This window comes from Terrapene carolina, unplaced genomic scaffold, assembly GCF_002925995.2.
Source record: "Terrapene carolina triunguis isolate 2854851 unplaced genomic scaffold, T_m_triunguis-2.0 Scaffold192, whole genome shotgun sequence".
Lineage (NCBI taxonomy): Eukaryota > Metazoa > Chordata > Testudines > Emydidae > Terrapene > Terrapene triunguis.
Window position 1 is genome coordinate 6,716,713 of NW_020664543.1, and position 20,940 is coordinate 6,737,652.

The 20,940-nt window shown below is 38.1% G+C and overlaps 1 protein-coding gene across 1 annotated transcript in view; it reads right to left on the reverse strand.

Annotated features, from left to right (window-relative positions):
* The window catches only part of CEP112 (centrosomal protein 112), a 297,346-nt gene that overhangs the window by 20,644 nt on the left and 255,762 nt on the right, over window positions 1-20,940 (reverse strand). The window contains exon 24 of the mRNA XM_029912219.1: window positions 876-965. Within this exon, the coding sequence (XP_029768079.1) occupies window positions 876-965 (90 nt within the window). The remainder of the gene's footprint in view (window positions 1-875; window positions 966-20,940) is intronic.

Genomic DNA, 20,940 nt, shown 5'->3' on the forward strand with positions numbered 1-20,940 from the left:
CATGATCAAAGACTGGGATATGTGGATTTGTGCAAGCTCTACTACTTCTGTATTTTCCTGCACATTTCAATTTACAACATGGTTCTAATGCAGGCAAATCACTTTGCATTTCAGTGATAATTTTATGTAACAATTCTGATAACCAGGGCCGGCTCCAGGCACCAGCTTGGCAAGCAGGTGCTTGGGGCGGCCACTCCGGAGAGGGGCAGCAGGTCCAGCTATTCGGCGGCAAGTCCCTCACTCCCGCTCAGAGCAAAGGACCTTCCGCTGAAATGCCGCCGCAGATCGCGATCGCGGCGTTTTTTTTTTTTTTTTTTGGCTGCCTGGGGCCGGCCCTGCTGGTAACAATATTAGATTAATTTCCCCAACCTGTACATTACAAATAGTGAGCTTTGCTATGGAGCAGACTGAGGAAAAATGAATCTCTGATTTCACTGACCATGTCCAGAATAATCTTAGCAGTGCTAATCATATGGAATCATTTATGTACAATACTCTAACACAATGAATGCATAAGATCTGCAATAAACATTATTTTTATCCCAAGTGTTGTCAAATTATAGCTCTCTTAACAGAAGTCATGAAATAACAGGTTATAGTAATACCAGAAACCTCCATTCAAAACAATATTGTTGCCTAAAAAGCATCATTTAACAGCTAAAATAGCTGAAATACCATCTTGAAACAAAGAGCATTGGATAAGTATTTGCCCCTGGGGTTCAGACAGTTTAATTCTCTTTTATTAACAAAAACAAAAAAGAAAGCTAGCTGAAAATATGGTAGAAGATATGCTTTTGTCTTGAAGCAAGGTATTATTGTCAAACATCGAGTTTGTTTGCCCAAGGAAAGAAATCTAGTAGGACAGTACTGTTTACCTGTTCCTGTGTCTCCAACTCCTTATGCTGCAGCTTCTTTTCTGTAGACCGTACCTGATTGCAATAATTTTCCATTTCATCTTGTAAAGCCTGAAACAATATCGATCAATACAAAACACACGTTAAAAATGAGAAGATGGAAGGAAAAAAAAACCCATAAACACCTCTATCCCGATATAACACGACCTGATATAACACGAATTCGGATATCACGCGGTAAAGCAGTGCTCCGGGGGGGCGGGGCTGCGCGCTCCGGCGGATCAAAGCAAGTTCGATATAACAGGGTTTCACCGATAACGCGGTAAGATTTTTTGGCTCCCGAGGACAGCGTTATATCGGGGTGGAGGTGTAATTGCGTTCAGCTGGTAGCGAAAGTCCTGGGTATTTTATACTCTTCAATCTTCGTTTTCAACAATATCACGAGAGCCACTGACAAACTTATTCTCACTTAGCCCCTTACTACACAGGTAGTTCCGCTGATTACAACAGGACTACCAATGTAGGAGTAAGGGTAGCAGAATTGAGCTCTCTCATCTATTTACAAGTATTGCTAATGTTCATAAAGTTCCCCTTACTCTTTTTATTTGTACAATCTGTGTTTTGTTTGTAATGATTTCATGGTGCACCAGTACTTTGACTTAAGGGGGTGTGGGGGGGGGGAAATCTGCTCTCTCAGGAACCATGTCTTGCATCTGCAGTGGAAGTGGACTCAAGGTTATTTAAACTGTAAGCTCTTTGAGGTAAGGCTTTACCTGCTAGCAAAGCACCTAGCACATATATATACAAATGAGAAATACAAATCCAATAAATAATGATTGCTAATAACAATGCTAATTTAACTGATCTTTGTCTTGCTCTTAAAGCATCACAATTTTTGATAAAATCAGATGAGGCCCATTACTTATTTGGTTTGTTATTATTTATTTGTATTGCTGGACCTCAGACCCCAACTCTCAGGCCAAGGCTCCAAAGTGCTAGATGATGTAAGAACACACAAAAAGACAGTTCATGTCCCAAGGAGGTTATAATCGAAATATGATAATTCCAACAACTGAACAATTAACAAAAAGGTTTGTTAATGTTATCGTTAAATGTTTTAATGCACACTGAATATTTACTTACTAAAGCTTAATTATAGGCCCCTGTTTGAACCTGGGCATTGGTACCTCAAGAGTTGACTTGAAGCAAGGTGCACAATGCTTATGCTAGAGAGACACCATCACAGAGGTGGTGATGGTAGCAGAAGAGAAGCATTTAGGGTTATCTGTAGGAGACTAGGAAATGGGAACACAGCTAGTGTATCAGCTGGAAAGTACAAAGCAGGGTCAGGACTGTCTCTGAAAATGGAAATTTAGATCTGACGATACATAATAAATATAATTATAATGACTTTTAAAAATCTAAACAGCATGGACATGCTACTCTAAAATCTGCTGTAAAAGAGAGATCAGCAAAATTGTGTTCCCTTAATGCATTTTGCAGAGCATGTGGTATGATATCACATGCTACTGAACGTGGAATACCCATAAATAAATTGGAATAATTAAAGGTACTTGCAGTACCAAAGATTTAACAGAAAAAAACTCTCTCTCTTTTCCACAGCACTGAAATACTGTAGTCTCAAATCATTTACAGGATAAAATTGCTATTCAGATAAGATAAGAGGGCTAGTTATGATAGATCTTGCACATTGTTTTGAAGTGATGCCAGGCGTTAACTTTAAAGTATTACAGCTATAAGACCATTACATATTCTGATGCCAAAAAGTTTAACCAGACCCAGGAATGAACTTTAAGCCTGCCCAGTGGCTTTTACACTATCATTTTTGCTAGATAATGTTGAAACCCAGTCTTTGTAGCCAGTCTTCTGTGCTCAACACGTCTTGGAGTTCAATACATTGTATTAATATCCTGAAAAAAATTATTCATGTAATGTGTGGTTTGTTTTTGTATTTCTGATATGGCAATTTAAAAATAGAGCTATAACTTATGATTCAAAACCCCAAATAATTATGTCATACTATTACATGAATTTGTAAAAAGAATGGGGTCTTTTCATGTACTAGAAAATCAACTGAGACAGGCCATGGACCCAATGAACTCAATGAGTTTTGTTATTGATTTCAATGGGATTGAGCATATAGAGAAATTTGTTTCCCTTTTTACTAAAATCAGGAATGTCCAATAGCCATATTTGTATTTGCTGTCTGAGATCCTACAGGACCCACCTTCTACTACCATTTTCAATTGAGCAACTAATATCATCCATCTAGCATGTCATGGTGAAAAAGAGAATTAGGGAATTGTTTGTACACTGGAAGGGATCCTCAGCTGTGCTGATGCCACCCACTCACCACATTTATTTCCTTCACTCAAAGCTGCCAACCTTCCTCTAACTGGAAAGTTTCATTCATTTGCTTGGTTTCTGTGGTATAAAAAAGCATGTGTGTATACGGTTTTGTTTTATTGTATTTTCGTCTTTGAGAAAAAACAACAACTTTCATTGGATTCCACTGGGAAAGTCCGTAGCGAGTAAATACATCCACCAAGACCGTACTGATAGTAAACACAGCAACAACTTGGCACCATTGAAGAGAACTTGTAAAGCACCATCTCATCCATCAATTTCCCCCTTTTGTCTTTATTTTTTTTTTAAAGCACACAAATATATTGTGCAGAGGGCATACAGTGAAAAGTACATGACAATCTGAGGATATGTGGGTTTAACTATCATACATTTGCTTCTTAAAATGTAAATTCTATTCTATTACAGAGATAATTACCATTAAACAATTATCCAACATAGAATATATTGTGTGAGTTTATAGACAATTCCCATTATCTATTATAACTGTCAGTCCTTAACATGCTTGGGTGTTGGGACGGTGGAGAGACATTTAACTCCTTTGTGAGAGTCTGGTGAAGTCATCTAGCACTTAAGGTTTCTGAGTGGGGTAGAGTGCGAGCCAAGTCCAATACTGGTCACTTCACAGCAGCCATTGTTGTGTAGCAAGGCTGTTCTCTGAATGATTCCATTAGTTCCCCTTGTTGCATGGGAAGTGAAGCATCCAGAAGGAAACACCAAATCAAGATAATCAGCATTATATCAAAGCCCATCCAAGAAAAGAAAAGAAAAGTGTGGGGTTGGAGGAGTGTGATCCTTGCATATCAATATCTCCAGAGAATAAGAATTACAGATAAATAATGTCCCTGCGCAAGATTCCCATTCCTACACAGTAAGAACCTTGATGGATATCCCAAAAGAAAACTGTGTAAAGCTGCATAAAGTGTCAATGAAAAGGGCACTTCCACAGCATAGACAAGGAGACTTATATATCTAGTCTTACTTTTCTATGCCGAAGGGAGATAGCTTCAACAACATTACTCTTGGACTATAGTTAATAAGATTCTTGAGACACAAACACTTCAAAATGCTCCACAGACTATTGATGCTAGAGACTTGAAACCGTATCACCTTCTGATTACCTCATCATTGTGAAATATGAAATGTTTGGTTTGATAATTGGCAAGAGGATTTTTGTTAAAATATATACTCAGATATATGCAGCTCCCTGTTATTCAAATGAGAGTAATGTCCCTCCTCCTCTGATATTTAGTAATTACACTAAAAATTCCTTTGAATGCCTAAAACCTCATATTTAAGGAGAACAGCTTGGATGCAATGTCTGCTATTCAATGCTGCCAAGTTTGTATTGAATTTTGAAGCCAGGTTGACTGACTTGCAAGGAAAAAAGAGAAGGGGGGGGGGGAATGTTATCCAAGGTTTTACCGAGTGTGCGGCTCAGGGTAGCTATGAATCCAGGGCTCACAAAACTCTTCAATCTACCTCTCCTCATGCAGGATGCACTTAAAATGTATTAAACAGTTGACAGCTTATCCTGGGAGCACTGTATAACCTCTCTTTTGGAAAATTAAACATAGGATTAGGGTTCAAAAGTCATTATTCAGCAAAAAAAATTGCTATACTGCACTCACCCCAATTACTCAGTAACACAACCGGGCATTTGTTTTATGGAAGTATAAGCTTTTATGCTAAATTTTCAAAATGCAAAGTTCTACCCATGGAATACCGATGCCTACGTTTAATGACTGATGGGATGGACAACACAGTATAGTGTAAAAATAAAAAAATCCAGCCTTAAGTTTTGAATCACAAAGGCAGTTTCCATTTTTTCCAAATGGAAAACAAAAGCCTAACAAATTAGGATTTGTCTGGACACACAAAGTTTGCTGCAAACTCGGGTGTGACTCTACCCACACTAGCCTGCCACGTACTAACTGTCCATGTGGACTCTGTTGACATGCGTTAACAGTTTGTTAATCAGTTAAACTGTTCAAGGTACAAAATTCATCCCTTTCTCAGCTTTTCTGAGTTGGCTTACATCACTGCTGTAAAGACAGTATTTTTTCAGTTATACTGGCTTCCAAATGCCATGTAAACATGTTTGCTGTTGAAAGTCTACACCATACCTGACCTTGGAAGTGCTTTGTGTTGGCCTGAGAACAAAGAAATGAAATGTTTTGCTTTCCAGCCCAGATATCCTACACTTTGAAAAGCACTTAAAAATGTAAATGAGATAATAAGCTCTACTGCAACAATGTGGGTGAACTACAGCTGCGGAAAAAGGCACATTCATTAGATTTATTGATAAAAATGGGAAAAAAACTAAAACATTTTATATTGCAAATGTTTTTGAGTTTTAACTAACTGTTCATAAGATGCATGGAACACATTAAATTGATAGTCACGTGCCTGATGGAAGAGAGGAGGGACTGTTTTGTGGTTAAGATGCTGATCTAGGACTGGGTTTAATTCCTGGCTCCGCCACAGGCTTCCTTTATTACTTCAGGGAAGTCACTCAATGTCTCTGTAGCTCAGTTCTCCTCCAGCTGTGAAATGGGGATATTAACACTGCTTTCGCTAATATCTGTGAGACACTCAGATACAATGGGGATTTTAGCAGATAGATGGAATGTGTGAACAGAATATTATGGCTTGGATAGGCTTTTTTATTTTTAACCCCCAAGAACATGGCAGAGCCAACAAAACTTTTAACTAAACTTTCATTTGGAAGACCAAATCCACTCTTGGTAACTGAGAACAGAGTTTGGAGACAATAGGATTGCACATGTGGAAGTAAGTGCAGCACTTGTCCTACAAAATCTTTTATACTGGTGGGTGACATAGGAGACCAGAAAAATCCAACTTGACTTTTAAATCAGAGGTTGCAACGGTGACAGATTTTTTTTTAAACTTGTAAACCATATAGTTTTGACTTGGAGTCACAGACATAAATATGGAACGGCATGATGCCAGTTCTACAAAGTCACTTTTCAGACAGAAACACACAGTGAGGCATTAGTTACAAGGTCTAGTTGGAAGGAAAAAAAAAAAAAAAAACCTGGAAGGATCAAATGAACAAGCATACAATGGTGATACAAGAAGGATTTTTTTTTTCATTTTTAATATATGAAAAAATGTTCTGCTCGTACTTTAACTACTGTACAGGAAATAGTTAAAGAGAAAAAACTGTGCATAAAAACTTGGAAAAACTGAACAGGCAGAAACCAAAACTGTTTTGACCTATTTTTTGCATAATGCGAAGTATTTAACTATTGTATTTTCTTCAGAAACCTTCAACGAAAATTATTTCCTCCTTTATGTAAATTACTGAGCACACAGGCCTTGTTCTCGCTCCAACTAAAGTCAATGGCAAAACTCCCAATGATTTCAGTGGTACAGAATTGGCCACAGTGAACATGGTATGCTGTTCCTCCTCTTCAATATAATTAGCTGAATAAATAAGAAGAGAGGCTTGTAGGGAAAGGGAAGTCTTTTAAAATGTTCTCCATGCAAGACCTGATGGTATTCTAATCTTGAAGAACAGGGTGTTAAACTCGAAAGTCATTGTTCATCAAGATCAGAATAAGCCTGGTAGGGGCATATTCTCTTTTTGATACACATGCATAACTCTTATTGCTTGTAAAGCAGCTATGCATGCACATCAAGAAGAGAACAGGCCTCAGTTCTTATGATCAATGTAGAGTAATACTAATAATAGGGGTAATAATAGTTCTTTTCATCTTCAAAGGGCTTCACATACATTACCCAATTAATATAATTAGTTAATGAAAGATGCAGTAATAAAAGCTACTGTAATTACCTACTGTTGTCTTAATTCTCTCACTAACAATGCCCCCTGAAGAGTGCTTCTACTTTACACCCTCAAAATCTGTGCCAACAACAATTCTGGAGTACAGGTCTCCTTTTGCATATCTCTTTAATTCAGATTAAAATCATTTATGGCTTTTCTCTCCACTAACATGTGAAGAAAAGCCTAACTCTGGAAGCTTGAGGAAAATCTATACAAACATGAACACAAACTACACAGCATTTTGTTCCAGAACTACATATGCACTTGTAAACTATCTAAAACCGTGACAAAATAGCAATGACCCAACCCTGAGCCCTGTCATCTGTATATGGAGTGGTAGGTCAGGAATAGTCTAAAGATCACACAGGCAAGAATTCATCTTCTAAGTTGGGTGGTTTCTCTATTTATAGAAGCAACTGCAGCTCCTAGTTGAGAAATAGGTCAAGTTTATCATCAAAAGTAATCTCAGGTACTCTCCAACTAAACTAGTGCCCCATCTCTCCTTTTAAGTAATTGTTCTCTTTGTTCAAATATTCCCTGATTAAATAAAGTGGTGTGATCCTGTGGGTGATATTACATTAAAGCAGGGGGTCTCAATCTTCATTGCACCACGACCCGTTTCTGACAACCCCGGGAGGGGAGAGTGAAGGCTGAGTTTGCCTGAGTCCCGCCGCCCTGAGCAGGGGGGGCCAAAGCCCAAGCGCTTCAGCCCCAAGTGGGGGGCCTGTAGCCTGAGCCCCGCTGCCCAGGGCTGAAGCCCTCGGGCTTCAGCTTTGGCCCTGAGCGGTGATGCTGAGGCTTCGGTTTCAGCCCCGGGCCCAGGCAAGTCTAATGCCAGCCCTGGCGATCCCATTAAAATGGGGTCGTGATCCACTTTGGGGTCCTGACCCAAAGTTTGAGAACCGCTGCACTAAAGGTGGCTGGGCTTATTGTTATTAAAATAAAACTTGGGAAAATGTCATTACATAGACCACTGCTGTGCTCCTTGAGTCACAAAAGTATAGTATTTTTATTAAAGGGACAAGGATTGAGATTTGGGTCAACTTTTCTGCTGGTGCAAAATTGATGCAGCTCCATTGATTTCAATAGAGTTTTGCCCATTTACGCCACCAAAGAATTTGGACCTTGGTTTTTTCCTATTGTTCTGCATTCCAGTGCATGATCGTTTCAAAACCTCTGTGCTCAATTTCTCTCTTGTTTTTGGTGTAAAGGAAAGGAAATCTTATGGTTTTAACCTAATACATATGTATGCTATTCACATATGGCTAAATTCCTTTCTGGTGGGAACTTTTTAGCTGTTGTTGCAACACACCATATATCCAAGAAATTCTGCTTTGATGTTGAACTATTGCTACACTACTCATTAGGCTACTGATTCAATATGAAAGGCAACATTTCTGTGGTCTGTGTCAAAACAATAGCTTTGTTTTCACAAACAACGCTTCCCCCTCAGCCTATATCCAGTGGTCAATATTACTGCAACTGAAAAAGAAAAAAATTCGTATTATTATTCTGCTCTGAAAATAGTTTGTGGGTTTAATCATTCAAGTTATTCTTACAGGCCCAGTTTTTAAAAAATATTTAGGCTTTGTGACGCTCAGCGTTGCACTGCCTAATTGAGTTAGAAATCTAAATCCCTTTTGAAAATGAGATGTAGACACCTACCTCACTTAGGTGTTGCAACACTACCGCAGCAACACCTAAATACCTTTAAGAATCTGAGCCACAGTCTATAAATAAAATTGGAATTATTTTTATGTCTATACAGATAGCTCCGATGATTTATTGTACCCCAGGGATAAAAATTAAAACATTTGAAACAATATTTTACATTTATATAACACCTTCCTTCCATGGTTCTCTCAGCCTTTTATGAACAATTAAGCCTTGTCACCAATGTAAGATAGATAAGGATTATATACCCTTTACAGATGGGGAACTGAGGCATAGGGAGTAACTGACTTTCCTGGGTCCTGCAAGACAGTGGCAGAGCTGTGAATAGACTCCAGGAATCCTGATATCTAATCTCTTGTGCAAACTACTAACTAATACTGCTTTCTCAATGTTCAGACAGCAATCACACCATGGAATGAAAACACAAGTGTTAACCAGTGAATCTATCTTTTCCAAAAATATGCTCCCCACGGTGTTATATGCCTCTAAAAGAACCCCAACATATTTTCCTCATTCTCTGCTACCACCATGAAAAACAAGTTTCTTTGGTCAAGAATTAGATTTTCAAAAGACTCTGGATTCAGCAGCTCCCCCTGAGAACAATGGCTAGATTCTGAGCAAATCTGAAAATCTGGCCACTTTGCTGATGTGCCTACATGGGCGCTGAGAGCTCTTGGGAATTTGGCCTTAGCTGTGACTCATGAATGCTTTTTAAAATTAGGCCAGGGCTCTCTTCTGAGCTTGTCAATACTGCTTCTTACATTTGCCAGTAGGAATTGCTGTTGTGTAATGCAAGCTTCCTCCCCCTCCACTTGATCATACCACTAGTGTACAGGGGAGGGGAAATAAAAAGAGCACTGGAGTCCAAGATCATGCTTAAGTCTCTGTAGTAGCAGTGAACAGTTTGCTACTAGGCCACCAAACCACCCATGAAAGAGAGAGATTGTTTACTCTACGTTTTCTTGAATATCATAGGATCTAAGACCACCCTGTTTTTAAGTTTCAAGACTTATATACAAGTCATAGAAAGGAGAAGAAGGGATGTATCAACAATACACTAGATACTTTGGCTCTTGTGCAGCTCAGTCCATCCATCAAATTTCATCTGGGAATCCAAAGTGGTGTCTTCAAGAGTACTCTGAATACTCTTGATCAAGATTTTCAACATTGTTGGTTCTAACAATGCAAACTCACGTACCATTGCGTTCTTTCTGTTAGATCCTGGTTTGTGTATTTTCAGCATTTTCTGGAAATGTTTTGGTTTTGCTGGCCCAACATTTTAGTCCCTGTTTCAGCAAGGTATTTAAGTATCAACCTAATTCTAAGCATGCAAGCAGTTCCAGTGAAGTCAACAGGACCACTGGTACACTTAAAATTAGGCATGTGCTTTAAGCACCTTGCTAAACTGGAACGTACAGGGTGAAATAAGGTAAGATAAGTCCCGGAAAGGTATGAACCCAAATAAAACAACATAAAACACAAAATTTTTTGAGGTGGCAGTGGTGGTGGTGGGGAATGACAGGGAGATTCAAAGAGCAATAATAAACTGGCTTTCACATGTCCTTCTCACTGACCTACAAAAAACAACAAACAGTGGTACTATCATGTGAAAACACTGTTTTGTCTAGTACCAGAACGCATTAGAGTTGTCATGATTAAGATATTCGGAATGCTTGTCAGCGATCAGACTCCAGTTACTGCAGTATTTCTACAGGAATATCTTGTTTGTATGCTTTAAAGCAAGTCTTTCCCAAGCTGCATTAGGATCATGGTCAAGAGTACTCAGGGAGAGTTTGGAGGTCAGAGGTCACTGAAAGGAAAGTCAACTACTTAATTTCTTTTCTGCTTTCACTTTGAGGGATGTGGGGGGGAAAACACATGGTATTTCATATATTCTAGATAAAATGGATCTTTTAAACCCAAAGATACCATGACATCCTTAGCATACACTTATGAAGAAAAAGTTCAAAACTTCCAATTTAAACCACTTAGAATGAGAGGATTTACCAAGATTCTGTCTAACGTTCAGCTGACGCATTGTCAAAAACATTTATCACACAACCTTTTGAAGTTTCTTAGCTTCCCTCTAGTTATTAAAGCTTGAATTGCAGAGTTTGTTATCAACCTCAGAGCACGCATGCAAAGGTATTTTTTAAAGTCAGCCTTTCAGTTTGATTTCAGGACTATTAAGCAAAATAAAAGTGTCCCAATCAAGCTAAATGCCTAATAAACTATTTTTTATGCTGAATGTGCATAAAGGTTATGTCTGACTGATCCACTAGATACTCCCCCCCCCCCATTAAATCATATAAGTAACGAAGCTGCAAGGAGTCTATCGTTTTCATAGCAGGTTTTCTGTGAAGCCCTGAAGTTAATTTTAAGCTTTTGGTATAGGTCAACCTATGCCATAAGCATACCTGGAATGTAGCATCATTGGATATATATCAGTGGAAGATTACTATTGAGAATGTTTGTTAATAAGTAACAGTATCATGAGATGTTTCAGCACACATTGGATTTCTCCTATAATTCAAAAAGAGCAAATATCAGGCTCCTATCATTACTGCCAGCAACGGTTCTGAGGTGCTCCTACCTTATGATAAAGCATATTTATATACCACTTGCTAAACAATTCAGTCTTTAGACAGTGGAACCAGATCTTGCAATATATTGAAGACCCTCAATTTCCATTGATTATAATGGAAGTTTGTGGTACTTAGCAGCTTTCAGATGGCAATCAGCATGTTGCACTGGCCGCAAAGTTCTTTACAACCTTCTTTTAAAAAACTATTCTCTGCTGTAGATTCATGAAGCCCTGATGTTTCAGACATTTTCAGGAAGCATCTTATGATGTTTTGCTCCTTTTCTAGTCAATATTAAAGGTTCAGGAATTTCTAATCAATAGACTAATTTGCTTCTTTGTAAGTATAAAATTAAAAGGTGGTACTCTGCGGGGCAGATTACTGAACTACCAATTACCACTTTCAGGAATGCTTGCATTCTCCCTGTAGCAGTAGGAGCGGTATTCGTTGGATAAAATAACACTAGGTTCTACTGCACACACAAAAAGATGAAGGAAGGCGCTTAATAATGTCTTTACACCTTTCAAAGTAACCTTAATCAACTACATTAAGTTGCAAGGCAAACGGCTGCTTTTTGAACTGAACAAGAGCTAGCTTGAATCAACTGAGCCTGCACATCCAATATATGCTCTGGGATGTGAAAGGCAGCAGAGTAATACCTTTTCAAAATTACATCTTTAAGCCAAACCTGCAATGGTTCTTGGCAGTGTAGGATATACAGTAGTTTAACTCAGAAACTCTTTTCATCAAAGTCTTTAATGAGACCCAGCCCTATTACATTGGCAAACACACTTGATAATGCAATTGCTCCTATTTAAATAAATGGGTGGAAACAGCATTCTGAAGTTTAATTTTTTTTAAATCAGGTTGAGATGAAACTCATTTACTTAAAAAGAAAAAGAAAAAATGAAAAAGGTAAAAAGGCGGCCCTCTGCAGCCGGTCAAATAGATTACTATAATCTAATCATATTAGCCTGCGGAAAAAGAAAACTGTTTTTCAAGTATATACTTTAGAGAGCACTGGCCATCAAAATTTTTTTTAAAGACATACTAACATATTGATTGGAAGTAAGCTTGTCCCCAAATGTGTCTGATTTAGTTAGTAACACAAAGTTATGGCAGAGATGATTGTCAGCATAAATTATATGTGCAAGTACATCTGCATTTCAAAATCCTTTTTTGGATTTATATAAAAAAATTAAATGAAGGGGAAAAAAATCTACTATAGATTTTTTAGATGTCTTTCCCAGTATTTTAGCGATATAGAATATCTGGTGCAAAATAGAATAAACAAAGAACAAACCCCCATGAAACTGATACAATTTTAAAAGTCCATCTTTACCTGGCTTACATCCTAAATATAATTGTGCACAAATTCCAAATTTCTTGCATAATTCTTTTTTTGAAATTTGCCACAGCAATGCCAAAAGTATATTTTGTTTCTTGACTCTAACCTATCCTTTTTGGGTGAGGTTGTTAAGAAGGTTGTATCAAAGCAAATTTGGTGTCACTGGAGTCCTAATAATGTTTTAAAAGTCTTTGTTGATCTGGCTCTGAGCTGCACAAAAGCTGCACTAGTTTCATTAGTTGATCTTCTCCTAGTGATGGACAAAACTCTCGGTCTTTGCTTATTTGTTTAGATCCGTCAGCAGCTTCTGATACCATTGACCACTCAGCTTTGCTGACTTCCTTGTAGACCTTGACTGGAATTGACAGGACATCTCTTCAGTGATTTGTTCTTTCCTTTTAAAGAGTTCCCACAAGGTGGCAATGAGGCAATTGAGCAATTGCCTAAAGGCTTTCTGATGTGAGGTTGTGCAAGGACCTTTTCACTCAAGTGTCATTCAATGTATATGTAAGGTGAGGTGACAAGGGCAGCAATGTCATCTATATGCAGAGACATGGCTCAGACTACTTTATCACTGAACTAAGATGTGGGGTGGTCTATTTGCTGTGCCAGTGCTTGGCTGAGATAAGGACTTGCTGTTCAGCCAGCTTAGAGCAGATGGAAATGATACTGGCAGGATGAAGGGAGCACTCTGAAGGCATGGTGGAAATGGGGTCTTTTCACATTATTGTTGTGATTCAGACTCCTTTAGTCCAAGAGATCTGCTGTCTGCGCCTGTTTCTGTGTCCCCAACTGGTGGCCAAAACCACCTTTTTAATATGTGCCTATTGTGACCATTTCTTTCTGATACGCACCTTCTTCCACGTGTCTGAGATGAAGTTTAACTGGTTTTATTGCCATTGTCTTTTCCACTTATATGCACTGCCGACCAATATGTCATTATTTTTCTATTAGAGATTAATTTATCAATATTTGTACAATGGTCCTAGAAAAGATTCTACTCCAGCTACTACAAACTGGTCTGCTATGGCAGTGAATTCTGACGGTAGGTAGCCTATCTATATGCCCATCACAAATATATCTGCCTCATCTTCTGAATCCCCCCATGTCACATCATCTAATGACAGACAGTAATTGCAGTTTAATTTTTAAAGGAATTACTTTTAACACACATATATATAAGGGGCACAGTCAATGGAGAAGGTGTCAACCTTCATCAAAGGGCAAAGAAGATTAGGGTATAGATACTGGGAACAAGAGTTAAGATATGGTGGAAAAGTGCTTAAAAGTAGGATAGATATGTTTGTTGTGGGATGAAGGAGACCTGTGGACAGTAATCTATGAAAGAGGATGGATTTATAGCAGTTCAGATGAAAATATAATTGAGAAGAGGAAAAGCATATTTGGGTACAATAAACTGTATCCTGAGCTAATAAAGGCCTTGAAATTTATCTGCTGTAAGCACCCCAGACCTCTAAATATATTTAGCCTCTGATGTGTTGATTACCTCCTAAAAAAGAAACACAGTAAGATTCTGAAAATGAGAAAAAAAGTTTCCAAGCCAATGGCTGCACAAATGTTTGACTGAAATGTTTTCAGGCAGGTAGGAAATGTTACAGAGGTTAGAATGTTTGAACAATGCTGGATCAATGCTAAGTGAATTACTGCCAAACCTACTTAGCATATCTTAAGCAAAACAGGCCCTTTTAATTGTCTCTTACTTTTTATATATGTATAGTACCAAATATCTTTGAGATATAGATGGCATTTTTTAAATGCGAAGCATTAAGAACAACAGAACAGGTCAAGTGCTAAAGCCCTACCAGTTTTTCATTTGTGCAGTTACATTTCATAGGCAACCTTTTAAAGAAACAGAAGGCAAAACTGCAACTACAGAAGCCAATAAAGTTTCAGCTCATTAGAGACGTGTGCTGGCAAAGCTGAACTCACAACAGGGCCAAACTCCACTTGCAAATGTGAATTTTATAGCATCCAGGAAGGAGAGGTGGTTTGGGTAGAGGGCAACAGGAATGGAAAAACAGTATATAAAATAAATGGAAGAAAACACTTAAAGTGAAGAACATTAAGACTGACAACTCAGACCGCACTATAATCTCTGCGCATCCATCTCCTCCTGTTTTTCCGGTGTCTTTTTCTGGTTTGCAAGCATTACACTACTGTGGGTAAAGGCTATATGGGTATTCTGGTAGAGCTGAGGAAACACATAATATCAAGGGTGAGCTGATTATGGCTGCTTGGCAAATAGTAGTGGTCAAGGGTGTTACCAGGTATGCAGACAATTAGAACCCGCTGATAGGATTCAGATTATTACATAGCCTCTCGTAATTGCTGCTTTTACTCTGGTGAATTGCAAGTGCTAAACTGTAAAGGATATGAATTATATTAACTTTAGAAACAAAAATATAAGGAAACTAAATATAGCCCTATAAGGACAAACTGTCTTTTTTTTTTTTAAGGCTAAAGGAAACCATTACATTTCCCAGCTTCTGCTGCAAACCATCTCATAAAGGTTGGACTGTTCCATAGTGTGCAAAGGTTCCAACAGGTGTCTAACATTTGGTGATCTGAATTTTTACTTTACAATTTCATTCAGCTTCTCCCTTACCTGTTAAGAAACCTCCAATGAACTTACTTTTCATATTTAATTTTCTCTCATTTGTATTTCTATCTGCTCTTCAACATATTATCTTGGACTTAAACACTAGGCCAGATAGTGCCTGGTGTCTCTTGGCACAGAACCGATGGGGGCAATTCTGGGGTATCCTCCTCTCAGTAGGGACACGTCCCTTCATGGGACTCTGCAGGGCTGAAAACTGCATGTGGAGAGGGGGTGGAGACAGGGTGAGGCTGGGGCTGGAAGTGGAGTGGGCTTGTTGGCAAATATGTTGACAAAATTATAGAGCTCCAGACTTTAATACTTCTCCCATGGCCCCAATCCACACAGCTGAACCTCGACCCACACCCCCTTTAATGGAGGCTCCCAGCAACAGCTGTGGCCAGGAGAGCCCTGACAGCAGAGCTCAGGAGACCTGCTGGGTCCTGGGGCAGAACGACTGGCCATTTGGTAGGAGGGAAAATCCTCTGTTTCCCCATCACCATTTCCATGGAATAATTTGTGACAAACTCCAGATAGGTTTCCGTGCTAAGTTCTCCTCGTAGATCTCTTTCAGTGGGTGTTTCCACAGGAAAGGATGAACTTGGCCTCTGACAGGCCACTGAGGTCCCCATTCCAAACGCAGTGGAAGTTACTGATGGCTCAGCACTGCTCAGGACAGGGCCCAAACGATATTATTTATTAAATTATATTATAAATTAACTATTACCTTTATTATTTCGCATATGGTTTATACCAGTACTGTATGAACACATTACAGATCATCTCCTGGGCATCAAAAGGGAACCAGGGGTACCAGACTTAAATAAAATGCCCCTTTTTCTTGTCAAAATATCTGTATTATTTAAAGTATCTCATAGAGGTCTACTTCTGTTTTGGTCTCTAGTGATATTTTGGCTAATTTATGTAGAATGAAATATCCACTAAGGGACAAATCAAACTTCTTCCCTTGATGATGAAGGCAGATTGGGACTGACTGATAATGCAATGTTATTACCTTAGTCCCTGGACATTTTCTAGGCAGCTGAACCGCTTCATTCAGTTTCATTCTCAAACCACAGTAATTGGTTTAGATATAAATTATCTGTGGGGCTAATAATAATGTTCACCTAAAATGAGGTTCTTCCAGGAGAAGTTTGGCTAAGTAAAACAGTTCCTAGCTGATTATGGAACTGTAGAATGCTTGCTGACAGAGGAAAATAGAGTGCATTTATAACACTGATAGGAAATGTCAGCTGCGGGGGATAGTATTTGTAAGTTTCTGCCTTATACATATTTGCAAGATGAAAATGCCACTTTTACTGAGCATGAAACCATGAGAAAATCAATGCCAGATCTTGCAATTTTTTAAAGTGGTGCTAATTAGAAAGATGTTCGTAAAATCAAACCTTTAGACTCCATACATTTGTATCTTTTGATGTCTGACTTAGCTGCTGCTTCATGCCACTCAAGTCTTACTAAGAAAAGCAGAAGTTGGGTCCCCTGCTAGTCTGTCTGGGGGAGTTTACCATCTGATCTACTGGATACAAAGATAAAAGTCCTTGCATACTTTTTTCCTTGCAAGTATTTTACTATAATTTGGAAAGTGCCTTTATTCTAAACTCCACTCACGTAAGAAAGTGGCAGATAAATGGCAGCTAAGGCTGCTCTCTTTTAGTATTTCCTTGTAACTAATCTTTAATGCTAAGGGAACTGTATGTATTTCCATTTTGTATGGAAAACAGAGCTATATTTATAAAAATAAAGGCAGTGCCTTCCAGGAATGACAAGACAGTGATAGCGGCCACTCACTGCTGATGTTAATCTTATGTCTTAAAGTACAATGGTCACTATTAAAAATTTACCATTGGTCAATAGTATCAGAAATGCAACAGATCCCCTACCTATACTTTAAAAAAAAAAAAAAGGAAATGAGCATAATAAACAATAAATATTCATGTTAATAAGGATCAGTCTATTCTCCTATGTATTTATCATTTCAAGAAGAATGGTTTGTTCTCTTTTGTCATGCTTTGGTTTTTAGTAAGTTGTGACTACATTCACAAGAACTTTGCATGCACAGAAAAAGCCTGCTGTAATACTAGCTTTGGTGTTTCCTGCCCCTTCATACTAGATCTATTTGAGGTTCAGAATCATAAGCAGAACTATCGTGGCAGCAGAAAATGCTAAAAGGGAATCTGAATATTCCTAAAGTCAAGAAAAGCTTTAGCAAGACATTTTTCATATATGAAGTCGAAGTCCTAGGTGACCCTCCCCTGCTGATATCCAATTCATCAGATACCTTCATGATTAGTCAACAAAGAATCACAGCCTATATTACTATGAAAAACCTTGCAAATAATTTGTTACACAAAATAACATTGTAAATTGTGCCTATGTGTTGCGTGTCTGTTTCTCTTTTGGAATACTCCAGTGTAATATGGGATTAGTTTATCTCACCCTTAGGCGGGGACAGTTTGTATAAAAAAAAAAGTATTGAAATATAGGTTGATAACTAAACCTGGCCCCTATGTTAATTTGCCAAAAACTGTAACCTATGTTATTGTGCCAAGCTTTCAAATGTACCTATGGAGTAATAAATGTTTGTGACCTTATGGAAAGCTTGCTTTGAAGATGTTTATTTGCTTCAGCGACCTTTTGCTGGTGAGTATATAGTTCATGCATATTGTGTTTCCACCTACACTGCTGGAAGAGCCTCCAAGTCGAGGCCGTTCCAGAAGAGAGAAGGAAGAAGGCAGGATTCCAGAAAGTCATTGGAAATGGAATAAAGAACAACCCTTGGAAAGTCAACAGAGTGCTATGCACAGACTGTTTTACAGGTACCTTGTGTTTTGAGAACATTAGATACTTTATCTTTTTTTTTTTTTTTAAGCAAAGTCACAGACTTTTGAGCAAGAGTTCTTCCTCTCAGTACCTATCCCTGCCACAAAGGCTGCCTGAAACATGGTTTCTGGGTTTTCCCCCAATTCTTTCTTTCCAAACCTAGCATTCTCCCCACCATGTGTCCCCCAATGCTCTGTGGGAGAGCAGATCTTCTCTGAAATGCAGGGAACAGACAATGGTCCATTCTATTATTTTCCCGAGTGGCAGCTTTTAAGAAACTTATTTCCTTATATCACATTTTTTAAAACACTTTGTTTCTACCCTTCTTTACTGGTTCATTCGTTAAAGTGTATACATGTATCTCAAGCATATTGTTTTAGTTAGTAGCCATACTATGACTTTTTATTCACACACTGCTAATAGCTTAGGGCCAAAGGCGCTCCAATGGTTACACTAAAGATGAGTTTGGCCCACAATATTTAAATTTTATGGTTTTAGCTACTAAAAGCACTGACCTTCTGGGTTCTTTTACCTTTCTTTTCCCATTCTTCCATTGTGCAATTAGTGTATACTAAACATTACCTAAAGCTGCAACACTAGCTAGGCAGAATTATGTATTTATAGATCTTTTTCTTATCTTTCATAATCTTTGCACTGGTAGATAGAATTTTGGGTCCTCCGCTCCCGGAACTGGCAATGAATGAAGAGAACTTAATGTCATGCATTAGGAAAAGCAAAACATTGAAGACAACAATAATACAAGAGAAAGTGAAAATACAACTTCAAGAGATACTGGAGAATAGTGGAGTGCAGTTCAGATAGCAGGCAAGTACCAGTTCTAGCCTTTGGTAAAACTTGTATGATTTCGCTGTTGTCCATGATAAGTTCTTCAACGTGTTGAGACATGAAAAGTCAAGAGAAATGCCAGAGCGCAAAGCTAACTGCAGGAAAAAAAGATGACTCAGTTCTTTGTCTCACAAAGCATGTTAAAGACATTATAAAGTGCTTACAGATGCTCAGCAATTCAGATTGCCTGATTGGCTGTACATTTGAAACCACGTAATTCTGAAGAGAAGATACTGTGCTGCATGCAATGGAACATTTTCTGTAACTGGAATGTGTATTACTGTGAAAGGGAACAGGGAATTTTTTAAAATTAAAATTTCATTTAAATTAGATAATTGTGCTTTAAAGTGAACTTTTATGTCAACCTGAAAGAATCTCTGTTTTCACTCTGTTTGACACAATTCATAGAATCAGAATTACTGTACAGAATCATAGAATTATAGGACTGGAAGGAACCTCGAGACGTCTTCTAGTCCAATCCCCTACACTCAAGGCAGGACTAAGTATTATCTAGACCATCCCTGACAAGTGTTTGTCTAACCTCTCTTAAAAACCTCCAATGATGGAGACTCCACCAATCTCCCCAGACAATTTATTCCAGTGCTTAACCACTCTCAGTTAGGAAGTTTTTCCTAATGTTCAACCTAAACTGTCCTTGTTGCAATTTTAAGCTCATTGCTTCTTGTCCTATCCTCAGAGGTTAAAGAGAACAATTTTTCTCCTTCCTATTTGTAACAACCTTTTATGTGCCAAGACAGACTTTTAAGACACCCAAGACAATAGAATCAAGGCAGCAGCATAGCTGAAACATAGTTCTTTCTCCTGAAATCAATAAGCTTGGGCCAAATCCTGAAGTCCACACACCATTTCCACTCAGGCAAAACTTCTACTTATGTAAATGAAAATATTGACTGAGTAAGGACTTCAAAATGTGGCCCATTATAATGAGGAATACAGAAAACCCTTGAGATATACCATAAAAACCTTGTAAATTTTACTTACCCACTCCCTTGAAATGAATAACTTTCTTTGCTGGGCAAGTATCACTGGGTCTTTTTCTCATGATGTTTTGAAGGATGGTGATGAAGAGTGGGCAGCAGATAATGTGACTGTGGTGGTAAATTTTCATGACCATTTTATAAGGCTGAGGTTCAAGATTTGATTTTTTGGGCTTGCAGTCTATTCAAATACTATATTCCTAGTTAAACCATTGCAATGGTATTATTATAAGACTGAAGTTACAAATTAAGAAATATAGATCGAGAAAATGATGTGTTATGACTAATAAATATCCTATGCAACTATATGGGTCTTTATGCCAAATTGCTCATTAGGGCAATGTTTAGCTAAAAAAGTAATTTAAATGGACTAGAGATTGCTCTAGAGAATCTTATTGCATATTCATCTCAGAAAGAGACCTCTAATGATTGACAGAATTTGGCATGTTTGTGGATGTAGAACCACTAAAAACAATAAAACATGTTCTAACCAGATGGCTTACAGAAAGGAAATCAGTGTCGACTGCAGCAGATGAATTGTTGATCTTTTCTTATGGGTACAGATAACAGAAACAACAACATTAGCTAACTTACAAAAATCACAGTAAACTTTACACACAAAAATAATTATGAATAAAGTGGTTTCTCACTGGATGAAGAACAGAACAGGTATGTTATGTAGGATAGTCAAAACACAGATACTCAACAACGTTACAACAAATAAAAAGGCAACTCAATACTCATTTGACATAAAAGAAGTAAAGTCATAGGGTACAAAAAACTGTGATCAATGTTTTAAATTTTGCACTAAACATTGCTTGCATTCAGTAATTCTTCCATAGCTTGCCAGTTACAACATCGTCACAGCATTCTGAACCAAAGACCATTACATTCTCATCTCCAAAGACACAGAGAGCATCAAAGAGAACGGTGAACATGTAAAATGTTCCAGTGTTCCCAACTACATTTCTTTTTTGACACAGT